Source organism: Nerophis ophidion, linkage group LG19, assembly GCF_033978795.1.
Source record: "Nerophis ophidion isolate RoL-2023_Sa linkage group LG19, RoL_Noph_v1.0, whole genome shotgun sequence".
In the NCBI taxonomy this organism is placed as follows: domain Eukaryota; kingdom Metazoa; phylum Chordata; class Actinopteri; order Syngnathiformes; family Syngnathidae; genus Nerophis; species Nerophis ophidion.
This window is the reverse complement of record NC_084629.1, coordinates 22681832-22705889: the sequence shown is the minus strand read 5'-3', so window position 1 is coordinate 22705889 and position 24058 is coordinate 22681832. Positions and strand designations below refer to the sequence as shown.

Below are 24058 nucleotides of genomic sequence, written 5' to 3'. Positions count from 1 at the left end.
CTTTTGCAATTTGTTCAATTAATAATGAAGACGTCAAAGAAGAATGCTGTTGGTGGAAAGCGGTGGATTGCAGCTGCCTTTAGCACCGAAACACAGCCGGGGTTTATTTGTTTGTTGTGAAGCTTTAAACAGAGCGGCCAAGCGAACATGTTTCTCTACGTCAACCAGCAAGTTTTTGGATGGGAAAATTGTGATATTAAGTCGGCTCTTACCGGGGACTTGAGTGGATTATGCGACCTCATCCTGCAGCTCATAAAGGCAGCTGTGATCTTGGCTCCTCGGCTTCTCTCAGAGACACTGTCGTTCACCGCAGACCTACGACTTTCAGGTATGACTTTACAATCTCACTAAAATACTATTAACACAATAAGCAGATAAGGGATTTTCCAGAATTATCCTAGTAAATGTGTCCAAATACATCTAAAACGGTCACACTGCCGCCGTCTGCAGCCGTCGCCTTTACTTTCTTTTTTTTAAATGTATTTATTAGTGCTTCACTCTAACTTTCCTCATCCACAAATCTTTCATCCTCGCTCAAACTAATGGGGAAATCGTCGCTTTCTCGGTCCAAATTGCTCTTACTGCTGGTGGCTCACATTATAAACAATGTTTAGAATGTGAGGAGCCCTCACACCGGTGACGTCACGCGCACATCGTCTGCTACTTCCGGTACAGGCACGGCTTTTTTTATTAGCGACCAAAAGTTGCAAACTTTATCGTGGATGTTCTCTACTAAATCCTTTCAGCAAAAATATGCCAATATCGCAAAATGATCAAGTATGATACATAGAATGGACCTGCTATCCCCGTTTAAATAAGAAAATCTCATTTCAGTTATGCCTTTAAGGGTGTTGCTATTATTTTGCAACCGTTTACCCTACAGTCTTGTACCTTGTATGGGACACTTGTTAACTGTTAGCATGCTAACATTAAAGTGCTAATTTAAAAAAATATATATTTTACACTTTTTTCTATAATTCCCCATTCATACACCTTAGAGTCATATAATTTGGTATGTGACACAAGCTAACTGTTAGCATGCTAAAGTTAGCTTGCCAACATTACTAGGACGCTAACTTTTTGAGCTAGTTTTGCAACCGTTTACACCAGTCATATAACTTGGTATGTGGCATTTGTTAACTGTTAGCATGCAAACGATAGCATGTCAACAAGCTAATTTTAGCATGCAAAGTTTTTCATCTAATTGTACACTTTTTTTCTCTATTTTCGCAGCCATACACCTTTTGAGTCATATAACTTGGTATATGAAACATGCTAACTGTTATCATGCTAACAACATTGGCACACATGCTAAATGTTAGCTATTTTATGTACGAATGCTAACATTTTAGGCTAGCTCTGTAGTTCATTTTGTACAGTCACACCTAAAACTCACAGATTCAGACACTCGGCAGAGGCAATTGCGCAGTAGAATTTTTAGTGTTCGTAAAAACTATCTTGACACGTACAGTGAAACATAATAAACATCAGCTTTTGGGGGAAGGGGGGGAGCGTGAAAAACTTCTGCCTGTAATGGGGGGCATGAAATAACTTCCATCTGTAAGGGGGTCGTGACAGAAAATAATGAGTTAGGTCAACATTAACATAAGTGTTTATTTTGAATGCTTTGCAGGAACAAAATAAACCTTTTTTTTTTTTTGAGGCACTAAAATAAGGTAAACAAAAGATTGTTTATTTCTGCAGTGAGTCTATTGATTTATTGTTGTCATGTTAGAACACAAACTACACGGTCAGAGGTTGTTCATGATGACATCAGCCAGTAGCGCTTCTTGCTTCAATCGGGCCCTGGGCGGGACCCCCATAGAGAACGCTACCGACGGGTACAGAGGGTGGTGGGGGGGACGTCATCGTCGAAAGAGGCCGCACACTTGCACCAAGTCATGTGACCACGGCGCCCCCCGCTTGACGTTGACGTTGTTGATGCACAGCGGCTCCTCGCGTCTGCCAAACAAAAAACAATGCGCGTGATTGCACAATTCCCCGCCACTTTTGCCGTGTTGCAGGCGTGACGGACGTACGTGTTGGCGACCACATGGGACAGACACACCCACTTCACGTGCACGCTCCCCTGCTGGTAGAGGCGAGCGCCCGTGTTCCGCATGCTGATGGAGTGGATCTCGCACAGCGCCACCGGGTGAGCCATCATGGTGGTGTAGGCGCTCGCACTCGTCTGACTGCAACACACACACTTATTAATGGGGGGGGGGCGTGAAAGCCATGGTCACATACGTGAAAAAACATTCACTTCAGGGGGGAGCTTGTTAGCCATGGTCACATGGTCACATGGTGGGGGGGCTTGGGGGGGGGGGGTCGTGAAAAGCATGGAAACATACGTAAATAAAAATTCACTTAAAGGGGGGCATGAGAGGCATGGACACATACCTAAATAAGCATTCACTTCATGGGGTGGGGGGGGGGACATGATAGGAAATGACACATACTTATAGTTGCGTAAATAAACATTCATTTCAGAGAGGCGTGAGAGGCATAGACTAATACATAAATAACCATTCACTTCAGGGGGGCGTGAGAGGCATGGACACATACGTAACTAAACATTCACTTTAGGGGGTGTGTGAGAGGCATGGACACATACGTGAATAAACATTAACTTGAGGGGGGCATGAGAGGCATGGACACACATACAGATAGACGCGGAAATAAACATTCACGTCAGGGGGGCGTGAGAATCATAAACAAATACATAAATGACCATTCACTTCAGGGGGGCGTCAGAGGCATGGACACATACGTGAATATACATTAACTTGAGGGGGGCATGAGAGGCATGGACACATACGTAACTAAACATTCACTTCAGAGGGGGCGTGAGAGGCAATGACACATACAGATAGACGCGGAAATAAACATTCACTTCAGGGGGGCGTGAGAAGCATAAACAAATACATAAATGACCATTCACTTCAGGGGGGCGTCAGAGGCATGGACACATACGTAAATAAACATTCACTTCGGGGGGGGGGGCGTGAGAGGCAATGACACATACAGATAGACGCGTAAATAAACATTCACTTCAAGGGGGCGTGAGAGGTATAAACACATACATAAATATCCATTCACTTCAGAGGGGCGTGAAAGGCATGGACACATACGTAAATAAACATTCACTTCAGGGGGCGTGAGAGGCATGAACAAATACATAAATAACCATTCACTTCGGGGGGGGCGTGAGAGGCATGGACACATACAGATAGACGCAGAAATAAACATTCACTTCAGGGGTGCATGAGCGGCATAAACAAATACATAAATAACCATTCACTTCAGGGAGGCGTGAGAGGCATGGACACATATGTAAATAAACATTCACTTCAGGGGAGCGTGAGAGGCAATGACACATACATATAGACGCATAAACATTCACTTCAGGGGGGCATGAGAGGCATGGACACATACGTAAATAAATATTCACTACGGGGGGGGGGGCGTGAGAGGCATGGACACATAGAGATAGATGCCGAAATAAACATTCACTTGAAGGGGGTGTGAGAGGCATAAACACATACGTAAATGTGTCGGGGGGAGAGGCATTAGTAATGAATAACGAGATTGATATTCACTTAAGGAGGGGTGTGAGTGGCAATGACACATACAGATGGATTTGTAAATAAACATTGACTTCAGGGGGGGTGTGAGAGGCAATGACTCATACAGATAGATACATAAACATTCACTTCAGGGGGTGTGAGAGGCACTCACATCATAGTATCTTTTTATTGGTAATAAACAATTATCTTGATATGTACAGATGAATAAATAAACATTTACTTCAGAGAGGGGGAAGATGTGAACATGTTAGTTCCCTTTAAAGATTTAACTGTGAGCAAGGGGGAGTGAAGTGTCGAGGAAGGGGGGCGTGAGAGGCAGTATCTTCCTAACTATTTTCAGAATTCACACAAAATTTCTACTGAAATGACTTCCTATACTAGAATTTTCAAATAGTGGAAAAATGTTTTTAAATTTGCCAGAATGCTTTACTGTACTCAAAATGGAGGAAATGTGTGATACATTTAAGTGTTAAGCATTTAAGCCAGAATTTTTGTTAAATGTGACAAAATCCCGCTATTCTTAGCTAGAATGCTAACTGTTTGCGCGTTAGCTAAGTTTGAAGGTACAGCACAAAACAAAAAGTCATGAACCTGGCGCTATCTTGCTAGCATGTTAACTGTTAGCACGTTAGCATTGGAACTGTTAGCTTTTTAGCATAAAAGTGACAAAGTCTTGCCTTTAGGAACTAAATTGCAATCAGTTGGATTCCACTTCCTATAATTCCAACTCAACATCCTGCGTAGGCGGAACCAATTAAATACAATTCTTCAAGTTAGTGACGTTCCAAATCCTGGTACTCACAGTCGGAGTCGTTGCTTAGTCGCCAGGTTGCCGGTCGTCAGCGTCACCTCAACTTCTGCGCTCTTACTCAGCGCCGAGACCTCCATGGCCAGCAGGATGTGTTGAGCTGCAACGCAAACATGAAAAATAAACAGTCGGACCTACTTCCAGTTTGGGTTGAAAAATGTAAAAAGCCTATGCTCAGCAGATCTACAATTTCTTGCACCCCCGAGAGGGTTACTTCGAAAATACATGTTAGCTGCTGTATTACCGGAAATCCAAGACGATAAGCCGCTACTTGTTTCCTACGCTTTGAATCCTGCGGCTTATTAAACGATGCAGGTAGTTTAACAGATTTTTCTTCACACAATGCGAATAGTTTTCACGAAACGCAAGAGGACTGAAAAGGTGTGTTATTGTGCTGTGGAACCATCTTCTGGACGAGTAAGATCAATGCAGGTGCTGCGGGTTGAAAATGTGCTTCCTGTTTGAACCGGAAGTTCAACCGTCCATAGCGTTTCTACTCGAACAGATTCTTCAGTCGTCGCTCTGAGCAACGTTTGTAAGTTTAACAATGTAACTAAAACAATTCTTACTTACGAAACTGTCCCTTGTGTGATGTCTGTAGGATTGTTTTCGTGCACATTTGTACGTGCCTTCGTGATGTAATCCAGCTAGCGTTGTGAGCATTAGCTAATATGCTAACACTGTGTTATTTGAATTAGTATTATTAACTTACCTCGGCATTCTTCTTGTATTGTTTCAGTTTCACAATTTCCTCAGTAAATTCCCCAAAACGTCACCGTGGAGTTATTGAGTCTGATTAGCTGATTGGAGAGCTAGCTTGCGCAGCTAGTGGGTTCATGACGATGACTTCTGTTTTGTTCGATCAGCCGTTCTACTGCCGTGTTACAGACACAGTTTGGAAACAACTACAAAATCTCTTCGTCTAAATAACTCGTTTATATCTGGGACTTATAGTCCAGTGTGGCTAATATAAGGACAAACATATGTTTTGGTTGAAAATATAGTGGGTGCGGCTTATATACCGGTACACTTTATTGTCCGTAAAATACAGTAAATATTAGCAGCCTTACACAGGTGTAATACAGATAATAATAGATATAATAGTATCACAGTATGAAGGGGAGTCATACGGCCCCATTCATCGCAGTTTACCTGACACATGAAACGTGACCAATTTGGGGCGTGCCCTATCCACCTTAACTGCAGGTTAGGTAGTCGTGTTGAATATCTTTGTGGCAATTCCAACTTTGACCACAGTTGCTATGTAGAGTGGCGCTTTCCATCATTTTCAGTAGACTGCATTTCAAAACGATTAACCCCCGGCCTTCTCTTTCTCTCACGCAGGGGCCATTAAAGTCCCTTCCTTCCAAAGCATATATCCTCATATTTTTATCATCAACAGACAATCAATTAGGTGTGATGTTTTGCTTAATGGCGGCCATGTTTTTTCCCACCAATCATGATCAAACTTGATACATGCGCTTGTCAGTCCTCTCAAGGTGTGTACCAAATAGTATTGTATTCATAAAAGTAATTTGGACTTGTTTATTAATATATATATATTTTTTGTCAGACAAGCATTACTAACAGTACGCGGGTTCCACCTAGTGGGAAGCCAAATAATCAAATATATATTACTATGTGTGTGTGTGTGTGTGTATATATATATATATATATATATGTATATATATATATATACTAAAGGGTGTCCAAATTATGGCCCTCTAACGTCTTCAAATTGCCCCGCTCGCCATCTAGAGGACGACGTGAGCTTTTCAGGTCCATGACCTTTAATTATGTCTTGAATGAAACCATGCACAACATTTACCTATAAGGCCCAATGCAAACACCCTACCCTCGTCATGGTGCAAAAAATAAACAAATACATAAAACCAACCCAACCAACACAAAATGTCAACAGAACTTTTGTGGATATTATAAAAAAAGCGTTTCAAACAAAATCATCGATATTATATCGATTTAAATCTATTACAAAGCATGATGGGAAAAATACAAAACACTGTCTACACTTATCCACGTTTGCTATCCACATAGCTGCTTGATATTTCTGATTGATTACAAAACTTTAAGGAGGTCACGGAAATAAACAAGAAAGGAGTCAAACTTTCACATACTCCTAATGTCCAATTATATAAATCCATTATATTAATATAATATGTATATATATATATATATACTGTATATATCTACATGTATACACTACGAGCTAATGCGACAAAATTTCGTTCTTATCTGTACTGTAAAATTCAAATTTCAATGACAAAAAGGAAGTCAAAGTCTAAATATATGAATATATATATATACATATGTGTATGCATGTATATATATACAGTATATATTTACACATATATGTATATTAATACATATATATATATCTACTGTATATATATATCCATGTATATATATAAACATGTATATGTGTGTATATATATACTGTATATACATGTTCATATATATATGTATATATATATATATATATATGTATATATATATATATATATATATACATATATATATATATATATACATACATGTTCATATATATACACTTTATTTATGTCCAGATTTTCCAATCTTCAAACACAGTGTTACCGTTCAAACTGGCCAAAATGATGAAATGTACCTGTTAAATAAAATCTCTGCCTCGTTTTTAAAGAATACTTGGGCCTACTACGCTACTGCATGTTAATGTCGGTCATGACGAAGATACTTAAAGAGCCAAGTGTTTTCTGAGGTGCTACTGGGCGATATGATGAAGATATTATGGGATGGATGTAAAAGAAAGGACTTTGACGGCGAACCGACTAATTAGCCTCCATATGCAAATAATGATTGCCTGCAGCGATGAAACATTCATAAGCGTTTTCTTTCATTTTCGCTGCAATTAGGACGCTGAAGACCACTTCTTTCCCTCGTCACGACCTTCGCGTCACGGCCGCGGGCAGCACGTGTTCACGAGCCACACTCGGGCGCCACTTTTGGGGCGGGGGGGGTTGCGGGCAGCACGTGTTCACGAGCCACACTCGGGCGCCACTTTTGGAGCGGGGGGGGGGGTTGCTGGTTAAAGCAAAAGCGACACAAGAAGACTCGTCACCGCAGAAAGGCGGAAGAGACGTGGTGAGGAGGAACAGCTTCTGCTCGCTGGGAACGGGCGACACGCTGAGGCCGCACTTTTCAGACAAGCCTGAAACACACAATTATTCTTCTGAATATTTAATGGTCAACATGACACGATGATTATATGTTTGTACAGTCTATTATGTTTATAAGTACTACGTCAAGTATTGCACAATACTCAAATCAAACTTGGTGCAAATAAATCTTATTTCATGATCACGCTACAAAATAGAAATAACTATACTCACATCTAAGAAATATGTATTTTCTGTGCTGTCAGTTTTATTATTGTAGTTTGAAATTATTCATAATTATTTCACTACTTTACTAAAGTTCTTTTTTTAAATGTACTTTATTACTTAATTGAATTCATATTTATATAAAAATGTAATTTACTGAACTTTTTTTCAATTATGATATTCCAAAATATTTTTATAATAAACATAAAATGATATTCATTGTTTTAAAAAAAATATATATTTGTTTTACTTAGATTTTTGATACCAACATTTAATGAATGTACTTGATATAATGTTTATATTTTATAAATATATTGGATTTTCTTTAAATTTCAATTACATCATTCTAAATATTTTTTTTTTATTTACTTAAAATCATGTTTGTATTTTATAAAAATATTTAACTGACTTTGATTTTCAATTATTACATTTTGAAGGATATTCTTATAATGACCTAAAATTATGTTTTTATTTTAGAAAAGTTGTTACTTTACTTTGATTTTCACTTGTGACATAAATAATTTCTTTTTAAATGTACGTAAAATCATGTTTATAATTTATAAAAATATTTAATTTACTTTGATTTTAAATTATAACATTCCAAACCATTTTAAAAATATACTTAAAATCATGTTTACATCTTGTAAAAATATTTATATTACTTAGATTTTCAATTATAACATTCTGAATGATTTTTTTTATATTTACCCAAAATCATGTTTTTATTTCAAATTTTTTTTTAATTTTACTTACATTTTCTGTAACGAACGATTATTTAAAATCATGTTTATATCTTATAAAAACATTTATATTACTTAGATTTTCAATTATAACATACTAAATATTATTTCATATTTAGCTGAGATAGGCGCCAGCGCCCCCCGCGACCCCGAAAGGGAATAAGCGGTAGAAAATGGATGGATGGATGGATGGATGGATTTACCAAAAATTATGTTTTTATTTCTTTAAAATTTTTTTATTTTACATTGATTTTCAATTGTAACATTATAAATTATTTTTTAAAAAGTACTTAAAATCGTCTTTATATTTTATAAAAAACATTTTATTTACTTTGATTTTCAATTATAACATTCTGAATGAACTTTTATATTTACCTAAAACCTTATTTCAATTTTATATAAATATCTAATTTACTTAAATTTTTAATTATAATATTCTAAATGTTTTTTTGTATCCACGTAAAATCATGTTTGTATTTTATTAAAATATAAAATTTACTTAGATTTTCAACAGCATTCTGAATGATTTTTTACATTTACTTAAAACAATGTCTACATTTCATAACAGTTTTCAATTACAACATTCTAAATACTTTTTAAAATGTACTTACATTTTTTTACACATTTGATAAAAAATATTTATTACATTTTAACTTATTTTTAAAATGGACTTAAAATCATGTATTGAATTTACTTAGATTTTCATTTATAACTTTCTACATATTTTTTAATTTACTCAAAATCCTTTTAATATTTTATAAAAACATTTAATATACTTTGTTTTGAATTTTAGCATCCTGAATTGTTTTCCTCATTAATTAAAAAAATCACATCTATATTTTGAAAAATATTAATTGTACTTTGATTTCCACTTAAAACATTCACAATATTTTTTTATTTACTGAAAAATCCTTCTGTTAATTTTCTTATTATTATAAAATTTTTTATATTTTTTATATATATTTATGATTTACATTACATTTGTAATAATAATTATTATATTCATAAAATACAATAAAATAAACATTTTAGACAAGTTGACTTGGCTCACCAATGGCGGGGCACCGCCCCTTGAAGGCGTCACAGTTGACGCAGCGCCCCCTCAGGAAATCGTCGTAACTGGAGCACGGGATCCCAGTCAGTGGACAGGAGCCGTTCAGGGCGCTCATGTAGACGTGCACTGCCCTCATGTGGTCGCAGATAACATAGCCGTACACTGGGAACACACACACACGCACACACACTTGAATTTTTTACCTTCTTGAGACCGGGAAAAAATGTCTACCTCTTTATGACCACCCTTTCTCGAGACATAAAGATTTGTATTTACAACATCCATCCATCCATTTTCTACCGCTTATTCCCTTTGGGATCACGGGGGGCGCTGGTGCCTATCTCAGCTATAATCGGGTGGAAGGCGGAGTACACCGTGGACAAGTCGCCACCTCATTGCAGGGCCAACACAGATAGACAGACAACATTCACACTCACATTCACACACTAGGGACCATTTAGTGTTTTGCCAATCAACCTATCCCCATTAATAATATATATAATATAACCATGCAAATATAAAAAAGGTAAGCTTTTAGTTAATTTTTGGTTTTTAATTTGTTTTTAATTTTCATTATTTACTTCAAGTTATTACAGTAACTCTCTCTATATATATTTATTTAATTTTTTATAAACTTTGGCCAAAGGGAGCGCATTTCAATTTCATACACACACTTGTTATTACATATGTTGGGCAGAGGGCGAGCACTTCAAATTTGTACACACACTTATTTAATATGTTGACCAGAAGTGGTACATTTTTAAAAATGACACAGTCAATTTTAAAAAGCCCTGCTTTTTGGGACCACACAAATTTTGAAAGATTTCATCACCAGGGGTGCGAATGAGATCTCTATTTTTTGTAATGTGCTCAAGACCGATGAAAGATGAGTCACGGACCACAGATGGCCCCTGTGCCGCACTTTAGGCAACTCAGCTATAGAAACTAACTATAGTCACTATAGTCTTAGTACCGTAGTGTATTTGTTCATCCTATGGTCACATATGGGACGTGGTTTGTCTTAAAGTTAAAAGTTAAAGTACCTATGATTGTCACACGCATACTAGATGTGACGAAATTATTCCCTGCATTTGACCCATCACCCTTGATCACCCCCTGGGAGGTGAGGGGAGCAGTGGGCAGCAGCAGTGCCGCGCCCGAGAATCATTTATGGTGATTTAACCCCCAATTCCAACCCTTAATGCTGAGTGCCAAACAGGGAGGTAATGGGTCCCATTTTTATAGTCTTTGGTATGACTCGGTTGGGATTTGAACTCACGACCTACCGGGCGGACACTCTAACCACTAGGCCACTGCGCGTCGTGAAATCAGCTGTTCACCTAGCGGGTTTTTTCGGGGATGAATAGGGAAGTCCTTCTTTAGCTGCCGTCTTATGTCATCATATATTGCTGTCTTTGCACCTGTCAATGTTTACTTTTGTATGCACATTAAATCAGCAAAAAAATCCTGACTTTGGAGCAATGTTCATTCAAGATTCAAGATTGTTTATTGTCACATGCACAGTTAAACAGACAGTTTGCCGTACAATGAAAATCTTACTTTGCTAGTCCACCCTTCAACAAGTCGCACAGTACTAAGCTAAAAATAAAAAGTATATACAAGGCACAGTAAGTAACATAACAGTATTGCACATTCTGATTGACAGTCAAGAGTATAAATATGGAGGTGACCTTGGGTCCCAGCAGCAGTTCTTTAGTGATCAAAGGTGAAAGGTGTCTACAGTGATGGTTCACAGTTCGGGGGTTGTCAAGGTAGCTGTCTTTTGTTCAAAAAGACAAAAGTAAAGACGGGGAGAGCTAGCATTCACAAGTTAACATTCACAAGCCTGATGGCCTGTGGGTAAAAACTGTTTGTCAGTCTCGTAGTCCTGGATTTCAGGCTCCTGTATCGTCTGCCTGATGGTAGGAGGCTGAAGAGACAGTGTACTGTCCTTTATGATGTGTGCTCTCCTGGTGGCCCTGGTAAAGTGCATGTCCTGTAGTGCGGGGAAGGCTGCTCCTGATATGTACTGAGCAGTTTTAATCACTCGCTGGAGTGCCTTCCTGGCCTTAGTTGTGCAGTTTCCTTACCAGACCCTGATTGAGCTGGTAAGGACACTTTCAACTGTACGTTTATAGAAGTTGCTGAGAATTTTGGGTGGCATACCAAATTTTCTTAGCCTTCTTAGGAAGTACAGTCGCTGCTGGGCTTTCTTTATTGTTTGTTGGGTGTTGTGATCCCAGGTGAGGTCCTCACTGATGTGTGTCCCGAGGAATTTAAAGGTTTTCACCCTGTCCACCTTTGTCCCCTCTATGTACAAAGGTGTGTACTGTGCACTCCTTCTCCATGGCTCAATAATCATCTCCTTGGTCTTGTCTGTGTTCAAGGAGAGATTATTATCCTGACACCAGGCCACCAGTTCCGCTAACTCCCTTCTGTACGCTAACTCAGCTCTCCCGGTGATCAGTCCGACGACCGTAGTATCATCTGCAAACTTGATGATACTGGTGTTGTTCTGGGAGGCCACACAGTCGTGTGTGAAGAGGGTGTACAGTAGGGGAATCAGCACGCAGCCTTGGGGGGTCCCTATGCTTAGAACCTTTGTGCCTGATGTCTGGTTGCCGATTCTGACTGACTGGGGCCGGTTTGTGAGAAAGTTCAGGACTCAGTCACAGAGAGTTGGTGTCAGACCAACAGTGAGGAATTTAGCAGTGAGTTTTTGTGGGATGACCGTGTTAAAAGCAGAGCTGTAGTCGATAAATAATAGCCTGGCATACGTGTCCTTACCCTCTTAAGTGGGTGAGGGTGGTGTGGATGACGGTGTTGTGACTGTATTGTAGTATTTGGCTTTCTATTATATGCAATGGTTTTCTGTATTGGGACCATGATATCGGTCCTAACTTGTTCACCGGTCCTCATATGGGAGGTACTTTTCCTTGTTGATGTCTCAAGAAGGGTAGAAATATAAGAATGCATACACAGACACATTCTTGTATTCTCTTTAGGACCATCCTTTTCTAGATATATAAAGGTGTGTATTTACAACATTAATAATATATACATATTATTCAAATATGAAAAAGCTGGTTGTGAAAAACGAGTTGGAATTTCACAAGAAAAAGGTCACAATTTCACAAGAAAAACTTAGAACTTTGGCAGTATTTTAATTAAAGCCGTAATTTTACTGAACGCAAGTCAAAATTTTACAAAAAAAAATGAACATTTGTGCAATATTATGATAAAAGTAGGAATTTTACTCAATAACAGTCACAATTTTACAAGAAAAACTTAAAAGTTTGGCAATTTTATGAAAAGTCGTAATTTTACTCGACAAAAGTCAAAAGTTTATAAGAAAACTTTAAAATGTTGGAAATATTATCATAATAATCAAAATTTTACTTGGCAAAATTATGACAAAAGTCCTCATTTTACTCAAAAAATTTGTCAGTATTTTACAAGACCGACAAAAAAATTGGCAATGCTGTGATAAAAGTGAGAAGTTTATATGACAAATGTCACCATTTTTCATTAAAAAGTAAGAATTTTACATAAAGTAAAAATTTTACAACAAATTATTGCAATGTTACAGAAACAGAAAAAATATGAGAAATTGTTCCCAATTTTATAAGAAAAGAGTCGCGACACATTGTGAGAAAAAGACTGCTCTTAGTTAATCAATTTTTTAGAATTTTTTTGTTTGTAATGTGTTTTGAATCTTTATTATTTACTTCAAGTTAGTACAGTATGTCTCTATGCATATATATTTTATTTATTTAATTAATTTTGACAAGAGGAGGCGCATTTCAATTTTTTACACACACTTGTTATTTTATATGTTGACCAGAAGGGGGAGCACTTTTAAAACCGACAAACAGTCAATTTGAAAATTCCCTCCTTTTTGGGACCACCCTAATTTTGATAGATTTCACCAGCAGGGGTGCAGATGAGACATTCTCGATAAAATGCAATGGTTTTCCGTATTTGGACCATGACTTCGGTACTAACTTGTTCACCGGTCCTCATATGGAAGGTACTTTACCCCGTTGATGTCTCAAGAAGGGTAGAAATAGAAGAACACACACACACACATACACGCACATACACGCACACACACAATCAAGTGTTGGCGGGACTCACTGGAGGCGAAGTGGGAGCGCGCACATCCTGTCTGGTCCTTGCCCCCGTTCAGGAAGAAGTCAACATGGCCGACAGGGATGGAGATGCCAAAGTCTGACGAACATGAACGCGTCAGCGGTGTTGCGTTCAAGGACCCCACAATGCCTGCTTGTCTTACAGTCAGAGTCTGTGTGTATGGCGTCCACAAACTGAGCGTCAGATGGGTCCAATCGGTCGAAAGTGTCGGCTCCTTTGAACATGGGGCCCGCCGGGTCCAGAGCTGGACGACAGCAAGGTAACGCAAACATCTAAAAAGTCGTTTTTAATTCGAAATATCGGAAAACTCACCGGTGATTCTTCCAATTTTCCCCTGAAAGAGGGTCCCCACGAAGCCGGCTACGTGCGCTCCCAGACTGACCCCGATTAGGTGGAAGGACTCCAGTGTGCATCCTTGTTTCTATCGGACCAGAAAACAAAACCGGTGACATGAAGGCCTAAACCTGCGTGTGCCGAGTCGGACCTGCAGCAGGTTGATGAGCACGGAGATCTGCAGGGCCACCTCCTTGTAGTTCTCCACCACCAGGTTGTAGGCGAAGGAGGCGCCGTAGACCCAGTCCACCATCACAACATTGAGATCCTGCACCACCAGGAGGGCATGGGCCAGCTGCCCGGCCCATGCCGGCTTGCTGCCCAGCGCCCTGAACACACACGCATCCAACAAAATATGTATTTTCTTGTTTTTGTACGTTTTTTTAACGTTGAGGACAATTCCGTAGCAACGTGTTGTAACATTGGACAAAATTAGTGTGCGGTCTTTAAAACGAACATAACATACATGTTTTTGTAAACATTGTAGACAATTTTCAGTCATGAACAACATGTATATTTTAATGTTTTTTTACATGTTTTTTTTCAACGTTGAAGACAATTCCGTAGCAATGTTGTGTAACATCGGAGAAAATTAGGGTGCGGTCTTTACAATGAGCATAACGTACATGTTTTTGTAAACATTGCACACAATTTGAAATTGTCAATGAACCTAACAAACTTAAATTTGTTAAGAGTCCTTAAAAAACACATTAACGATCCAAATAAACAAGTCGAAAACAATCCAAAGCCTTTGAAATAATACCGTACGTGATTTGTAAACATCGTAGACAATTTACAGTCATCAACAACGTGTATATTTTCATGTTTTTGTACGTGTTTTTTTTCAACGTTAAAGATAATTCCGTAGCAACTTTTTGTAACATCGGAGGAAATGAGGGTACGGTCTTTAAAACGAACGTAACGTACATGTTTTTGTAAACATTGCACACAATTTGAAGTTGTCAACGGACCTAACAAACTTAAATTTGTAAAGTTTGGACACGATTTAGAGTCTTTAACAAACAAACTTATGTTTCAAATAAACAACTTGAAAACAATCCAAAGCCTTTGAAATAATACCGTAAGTGATTTGTAAACATCGTAGACAATTTACAGTCATCAACAACGTGTGTATTTTCATGTTTTTGTACGTTTTTTTTCAACGTTAAAGATAATTCCGTAGCAACTTTTTGTAACATCGGAGAAAATGAGGGTAGGGTCTTTAAAACGAACATAAAGTACATGTTTTTGTAAACATTGCACACAATTTGAAGTTGTCAACAAACCAAAAAAACACAAATTTGTAAAGATCGAAGACAATTTTGAGTCTTTAACAAACCAGAAAACGATCCAAAAAAAAAGTCGAAAACAATCCAAAACCTTTGAATTAATAATGTACGTGATTTGTAAACATTGTAGACAATTTACAGTCATCAACAACATGTGTATTATCATGTTTTTGTACGCGTTTTTTTTGTACGTGTTTTTTTTCAACATTGAATAAAATCCCGTAGCAACGTTTTGTAACATCGGAGAAAATTAGGGTGCGGTCTTTAAAACAAACATAAAGTACATGTTTTTGCAAACATTGTACACAACTTGAAGTTGTCAACAAACCTAACAAACATAAATTTGTAAAGATCGGAGACGATTTAGAGTCTTTAACAATCCAAATAAAGATCCAAAAAAACAAGTCGAAAACCATCCAAAACTTTTGAAATAATAACATACATGATTTGTAAATATCGTAGACAATTTACAGTTATCAACAAAATGTGTATTTTCATGTTTTTGTATGTGGTTTTTTTTTAAAATTGAAGACAATTTTGGAGCAACGTTTCATAACATCGGAGAAAATTATGGTACGATTTCAAAACGAACATAACATACATGTTTTTGTAAACATTGCACACAATTTGAAGTTGTCAACGAACCTAACAAACATAAATTTGTAAAGATCAAAGACCATTTAGAGTCTTTGACAAACCAAATAACGATCCAAAAAACAAGTCGAAAACAATCCAAAGCCTTTGAATTAATAACGTACGTGATTTGTAAACATTGTAGACAATTTACAGTCATCAACCACATGTGTATTTTCATGTTTTTTACGTGTTTTTATTCAAAGTTGAATGAAATTTCTTAACAACGTTTAGTAACATCGGAGAAAATTAGGGTGCGGTCTTTAAAACATACATAAAGTACATGTTTTTGTAAACATTGTAAAGAACTTGAAGTTGTCAACAAACCTAACAAACATACATTTTGTAAAGATCGGAGACGATTTAGCGTCTTTAACAAACCAAATAACGATCAAAAAAAAAAAGTTGAAAACCATCCAAAGCTTTTAAAATAATACCGTACGAGATTTGTAAACATCGTAGACAATTTACAGTCATCAACAAAATGTGTATTTTCATGTTTTTTGTACGTGGTTTTTCTCAACATTGAAGAAAATTTCTTAACAACATTTTGTTACATCGGAGATAATGACTGTACAGTCTTTAAAACGATGTGCATGTTTTTGTAAACATTTCACACAATTTGAAGTCGTCAACGAACCTAACAAACAATGTGTAAAGATCAGAGAAGGTTTAGAGTTTTTAACAAAACAAATAACGATCCAAACAAGTCGAAAAGAATCCAAAGCTTTTTGAAATAATAACGTTCATGATTTGTAAACATCGTAGACAATTTACAGTCATCAACAAAATGTGTATTTTCATGTTTTTTTAATGTTTTTTTTCAACGTTGAATACAATTTTGGAACGCTTTGTAACTTCAGATAAAATGAGGGTACGGTCTTTAAAACATTGTACATGTTTTTGTAAACATTGCACACAATTTGAAATTGTCAACAAACCTAACAAACATATATTTGTAAAGATCAGAGATGATTTAGAGTCTTAACGAATTTAAATAGAAGAAAAACAAAACAACTATGGAGAATTCAGCAATGTTAAGCGATCTAACTTAATGCTTTTGAATATCAAAGATAATTTTCCATCTGACCACACTAACTATATATAATTCATATTTTCTTATTTATTGTATTTATTTGGTATCAATATTAGCTTTAGCGCTCACCTGTATCCATGTATGATGACTTTAGTGGGCTTTGACGCGTTAAAGTAGTTCTCTTTGCCCAGAAAATCCTCTCCGAAGGTCTTAGCGCACTCCGGGTTCTGGCGGGTCAACAGCAAGTACCGGACCTGCAGCTGGAGGCGCTGCTGGCGGTACTGCAGCCACGTGATGTTGCTGAGCTCGGCGCAATCGCCGTTGTGCCATTGTTCGGAACCTGGTGGCACATCTTTGGTTAGGACCGATGAGGACAGGCGCGGATCGCAACTTTCATAGTGGCTTAGTCTTTTCCGTGCTGTCCTTAAATTAGGACTGAGCTGCCCTGGCTTATAATAAAACATGTCTGCCAGAGAGTAAGAAGATGTAGCAGGAGGGATCAGTGTTGCCAACTTAGCGAATTTGTTGCTATATTTTTATTCTATTCAGACCGTCTAGATTTAGATTATTTTGTTCTTTACTTCCTCAGACTCATACATGAAAGAATGTACTGGTACTCCTCCTCTCAACAAACAGCGGGTGCTCCTGTGACCCCTTCTCCCCTCCAAAAAACATAAAAACAGATTCCATTTCCAAAAATGTTGTTATGCTTTTCATGATTCTAATTACTGTTTTTCTCCCAGTTAGGGATAGGTACCAAATTGAGTACTTTTATAGGTACAATCTATTCAAAATTAAAACAGCACCCTATTTTGAAACCTTACTTATGTTTGACGTCACGTAAGGTTGCCAACTCAAGCGAGCACTTGGCGGGAAAACAGGCGTATTCGTAGTGCACTGACAGAAGGCACTCAAAACTAAGGCTACACTTATCAAAATGTGCAAGCTTGATGCTCTTATATGTTGGATATGCCATATGCTTACTCCTGAATAGTATTGGTGATTTTAAATGGCGATTTTCAACACCTGAAAATGTGTTAATAAAACCTAAAACTATGATGCATGTAGCAAACAAACAGCTGGTGTTAATAAGTACAATACTTACAGTATTAACACTTTGTAGGGCTCAACAAAATACAAGACTGGCACATTCAACCAAAGACGACTTCCTGAGTACGGCATCAAACTAAAATGAATGCAGACTTACAAGTGACTCCAGAAGTATAAAAAAACAAGATATACATACAAACACACACACACAAAAAAATAAAAATTATATATATATATATATATATATATATATCCATCCATCCATTTTCTACCGCTTATTCCCTTTCGGGGTCGCGGGGGGCGCTGGCGCCTATCTCAGCTACAATCGGGCGGAAGGCGGGGTACACCCTGGACAAGTCGCCACCTCATCACAGGGCCAACACAGATAGACAGACAACATTCACACTCACATTCAAACACTAGGGGCCAATTTAGTGTTGCCAATCAACCTATCCCCAGGTGCATGTCTTTGGAAGTGGGAGGAAGCCGGAGTACCCGGAGGGAACCCACGCATTCACGGGGAGGACATGCAAACTCCACACAGAAAGATCCCGAGCCTGGATTTGAACCCAGGACTGCAGGACCTTCGTATTGTGAGGCAGACGCACTAACCCTTCTGCCACCGTGAAGCCCTATATATATATATATAGATATATATATATCTATATATATATATATATTAGGGCTGGGCAACGATTAACAATTTTAATCGAAGTTAATCGCACTTTTTCTCCGATTAATCGTGATTAACTGCATTGTATACGCAAAGCCCAATAATGAATTCCAAAGTAGTGTGTAGTGCAACTTTATTGGAATATTCTACCACATGAACAAAAGTGGCAACACATTTGTTGTGCAAACACAATTTAAATCAGTACTTGTTAAACAGTCGCAGTTAAATAGCATATTTTATGAAAATCAACTCAAAAAATGTAAATACAAACATTTAAGCTTATTTCCACTGCCACGGTATTTAAGTTATCCTGTTTGTTATGGAAAATAAATATAATCTACATACAAATCTCTGAGCCACAATCATAACATCTGAACAGGCAATTTCTGAGGTAACAGCAGGAACATTTTTTTTTATCAGGGATCTTATGTTTAAAAAACCTATATTACAGGTAGTGGGCTGTTTTAGGGAATTTTTGCTCAAATTATCCGTAGTAGCAATATTAATAATGTTGTGTTTATTATGCGTAGTGCACTTAAAATAATTACGACCGTATCTAGGAATTGATATGATGGGAATTTTCCGATTGTTTGCTTGGTGCTTTGATAAACTGAACGCATCATATACATGGTACTATATTGTGATGTTATGAGCCAGGGAAAAAAAGAACTACCCTACCCAGCATGCAACAGGAGTGACGAGCATGCGCGGTAGCTCGGTATAGGTTGTGTGTCGCCATGACAGCATCTTGTATGTTGTGATATGCACGCTCTGAAAGTAAACGTTAAGAACTCAGCCAACACGCCTCGTCTGCATTATTCATAAATAGACAGACAACACATATACTCCGCTGCTTCACAAGCCGCTGGATGTAGCCGGCGAAGTATTCCCATGCTAGCTAGCCGGTCTAGCAAGCACGCGTCATTCAGTCCAAAACGGCCCGATCTATCCACATTCAGAATTGTCTGGCGGTCGTAAGTGATCCCGGAGTGACTACGCTGTAAGCCAGCCATGAAATTTGCAGAATTGTCTGGTATTTTGCCAAATGTTCCATCTTTACCAAGAACCCCTCCACGCCGAAGCCCGTCCGGGCGCCGCCCTCTTTATAAGAAAAGGCGTTAACAAAATAAAAGCATGTAAACAACTTATGCAAATGCGCGATAAAATAATTGTCGGCGTTAATAGATTGATGAGTTAACTCATAATTAACGCATTTATTTGCCCACCCCTAAAAAATATATATATATATATATATGTATATATATATATATATATATATATATATATATATATATATATATATATATATATATATATATATATATGTATATATATATATATATATATATATATATATATATATATATATATACATATATATATATATATATATATAGTGTCTCACTCAAGCACCGCCTGAGAGGTAAGCACCTCACAGGGGAGGAGCCAGGGCATGGAGGAAGGGTGGAACACAGAAGACAACGCCCCAACCTTGGCCGGATCATCGAGGGGCGGTAAATTCCCCTGTACCTCCTCAATCAGCCTGGAGTGCCACCAACTGTGCCACCAGGTGGGGCTCAGCTACAAACAGTTCTTAACTCTGCCTCATTCAGTTCTGGCTCTCCTCTGTGTCAAGGCAGGTGCATCAGGCGGTAAGTGAGACATCCACTATTTCCCCATTAATGACATTATTAGGGAAATGTTTTCTGATAGTATGTTTTCTCTTGTTTGATAGGCAATTAACGACGACGAGTAAAGAAGTGTGCTGATGGGAGATATTTATGTTTGTTAATGGACACTAGTGATGGGTTGATGAGGCTTAATGTATAGTTTCGACACATTGTAAAACTGTATTGATACTATGTCAATACTGTGTCACTAAATACTGACATCTGCTGGACATTAAAAATCCCTACAGGCAACCTATGGACCGACTCAACTGGCACTGATTTTATGACAGTGGTTCACAACCTTTTTTTAGTGATCATTTTTTAAATTTCAAGTACCCCCTAATCAGAGCAAAGCATTTTCAGTTGAAAAAAAGAGATAAATAAGTAAAATACAGCACTATGTCATCAGTTTCTGATTTATTAAATTGTATAACAGTGCAAAATATTGCACATTTGTAGTGGTCTTTCTTGAAGTATTTGGAAAAAGAGATATAAAAATAACTAAAAACTTATTGAAAAATAGACAAGTGATTCAATTATAAGTAAAGATTTCTACACATAGAAGTAATCATCAACTTAAAGTGCCCTCTTTGGGGATTGTAATAGAGATCCATCTGGATTCATGAACTTAATTCTAAACATTTCTTCACAAAAAAAGAAATCTTTAACCTCAATATTTATGGAACATGTCCACAAAAAAATCTAGCTGTCAACACTGAATATTGAATTGTTGCATTTCTTTTCACAGTTTATTAATTTACATTCATATTTTGTTGAAGTGTTATTCAATAAATCTATTTATAAAGGATTTTTGAATTGTTGATATTTTTAGAATATTTAAAAAAAAAAATCTCACGTACCCCTTGGCATACTTTCAAGTACCCTCAGGGGTACGCGTACCCCCATTTGAGAACCACTGACCTAGTATATACAATAATATAAACCAAATCATTATATTTCATTTAGGATTATTTCATATATTCATTTAAATAAAAATATATGTTTATCTTTTTTAGATACAGTCAATAAATGTGAACCTGGATTGAAACTTCTATTAGTAGATAGCACAGTTCAGTATATATTCCGTACAATTGATCACTAAATGGTATGCACATGTATCACAACATGGAAATCTAAGAGAACGTGTTGTGAATGAGGATACTTGTGGACTTGAAATTTTTTATTTATTTATTTTTTACATGCGCTCTGAATCTGCACTGTTGATTGATTGAAACTTTTATTAGGGGGGTGCTGGCGCCTATCTCAGCTACAATCGGGCGTATATGTATATATATATATGTGTGTGTGTGTGTGTACGTGTATATCTATATATATATATAAATTGGCCCTAGTGTGTGAATGTGAGTGTGAATGTTGTCTGTCTATCTGTGTTGGCCCTGCGATGAGATGGCGACTTGTCCAGGGTGTACCCTGCCTTCCGCCCGATTGTAGCTGAGGTAGGCGCCAGCGCCCCCGCGACCCCGAAAGGGAATAAGCGGTAGAAAATGGATGGATATATATATATATATATATGTGTGTGTGTGTGTGTGTGTGTGTATATAGTGAACTTAATATTACTATTAAATATATGTACACTTTGACAGTCAGTATTAAAAAATATCAGATGAAATGCACAATTAGACAACGATGTCATTTAAAGGCAACATTGAAGACTGCCACACATACATTGCAGTACTTTGGGAAATCCTGTGCTCATGTACTATGTAGTACTGTCCTACTCACTGTAGATACAAACCGCATCGATTTCTTATCTAGTATGCGAGACACACTGGGGCTATTGCTCGGTAGCAAGAACTAAGTTTATGATTTTTCCACGGACACTACGCGTGGCAGCGTCACAACGTTCAAAAAGACACAATATTCATCACTTGGTTGTTAGTGACCTACCTTGCACCAGGACTGACAGGAGGAGGAGGAGACAGAACATTCTCGCTCAGCTGTTCACTTTCCCTTTATCCGCTGAGCTGTGCAGAGAAACTCCCCGCAGGTTGTTAATATTGTTGAGGACCACCGACGGACCACTCCGCGCTGAAAACATCACGACTAAGTCGCAAGCATATTGTTTATAACCAAACTTGGATATTACAAGTACAATGTGTGTGGGTGTGTGTGTGGGTGGCCTGCAAAGAACTGGTACGCAAAGTGCGAGCAAGCCGACACCCGATTGGCTGAGTGACTCACGTAGCTCGCAGCTGATTGGCCGCTGCTATATAAACAAACAAGATGGTGGCGCATCCTGGCGAGCGTAACTGGGGCTAGCTAGCAGGATTTTTGTCTTTCCTTTTTTTTTGAAGAACGACAGGCAGAAATGACACATAACAACGGTCAAGTGAGTTTAAATGTTTGTTATTTTTCTAAACTACACACAATGAATAACCATTGTCATGAATGTTACTTGTAAAGCACTTAATGTTTTTTTTGTTGGAATCTGAACCAAGCTTCAGAAGGGAGAAACAGCTAGGGAGAAATTTGAAATGTGCTTAAAACTAAGAAGAAAGCAGAACCTATAAAATACAACAATTGTATTATTTTCAAATAACTATTTTTAAAGCTCATTTAATTAGCTTTACCCTTAAAACTATTAAAGTCGACCATATTAATGCTACTACTGCAACAAGAGATGTACTGTTCCTCTTTTTTAATTTTTTTCCCAATCCAATCCACTTTATTTATACAACACATTTAAACAACAAAAATGTTTCCAAAGTGCTACACAACAATATTAAAAACAATATTCAAATATTCTATCCATCCATTTTCTACCACTTATTCCCTTTGGGGGCGCGGGGGGCGCTGGTGCCTAACTCAGCTACTAATGGGCAGAAGGCGGTGTACACCCTGGACAAGTCGCCATCTCATCGCAGGGCCAACACAGATAGACGGACAACATTCACACTCACATTCACACACTAGGGACCATTTAGTGTTGCCAATCAACCTATCCCCAGGTGCGTGCCTTAGCTCCACCAATGACTGAATAAAAACACAAAATAAATCAATATAAAAATAAATATGATTAAAAACGATTTCCAAGGGTAAAACCAATTAAAAGAATAAATAGAAATCAAAATTTTAAAAACACAGAGGACCACACAACTTACATAGTGTTAAAAGCCAAAAAATAAAAGTGTCAGAGTCTGTTGGTGTCGAACCCTAAGATGCAGAGATGGAGGCAGGTATTGGATAAGAAAACATGTTTTGTGCAAATATATTTTATTAGATTTTACAGTTAAAATGACAAACAGTCACATCCACTCATACACACACACATACACACTTGAGGAGAGAGGTGCACATGAAAACATGTTTTAATTAAAATACTAGAACAAGAACAAAAGGGGTACAACAAAAAGCGGCGCACGAGGCGGATAACTAAACTAAAAGAGCTAGCATGGGAGCTAGAAAACCAAAGGAGCTTGGCATAGAAGCTAGCGGGTAGCAAGCAGGAACACAGACGTCGTTAATTGTAGAATGAAAACAAAACAGAAGCAGGGAACAGAAGACAGTAAACTACAAACAGATACCGAAATATAGCTTACTGCTACGCTGCAATGACACGAAACGACACGATAGGAACGACAATACGGAAGTGACATAGACAATAATCCAGCACAGACTGGAGGAGAAAACAG

At 37.7% G+C, this 24058-nt stretch overlaps 2 protein-coding genes across 4 annotated transcripts in view; one reads left to right on the top strand and one right to left on the bottom strand.

Moving 5' to 3' along the window:
* Positions 1-1594: 1594 nt before the first annotated feature.
* On the bottom strand, positions 1595-22574 carry pla1a (phospholipase A1 member A). The gene is made up of 11 exons (XM_061879555.1): positions 22314-22574; positions 17142-17352; positions 14206-14383; positions 14034-14142; positions 13864-13965; positions 13707-13799; positions 9567-9731; positions 7514-7603; positions 4393-4498; positions 2040-2195; positions 1595-1962 (listed from the first exon to the last, which is right to left on the bottom strand). The coding sequence occupies exons 1-11, from the start codon at positions 22351-22353 to the stop codon at positions 1866-1868; spliced, it is 1347 nt and encodes a 448-aa protein (XP_061735539.1). The 5' UTR covers positions 22354-22574; the 3' UTR covers positions 1595-1865.
* Positions 22575-22630: 56 nt separating this feature from the next.
* wars2 (tryptophanyl tRNA synthetase 2, mitochondrial) overlaps positions 22631-24058 on the top strand; it is a 229010-nt gene continuing 227582 nt past the window's right edge. For all 3 annotated transcript variants that reach the window (XM_061879567.1, XM_061879560.1, XM_061879561.1), the window contains exon 1: positions 22631-22755. The gene's annotated coding sequence lies outside the window, so the exon portion shown is untranslated. The remainder of the gene's footprint in view (positions 22756-24058) is intronic.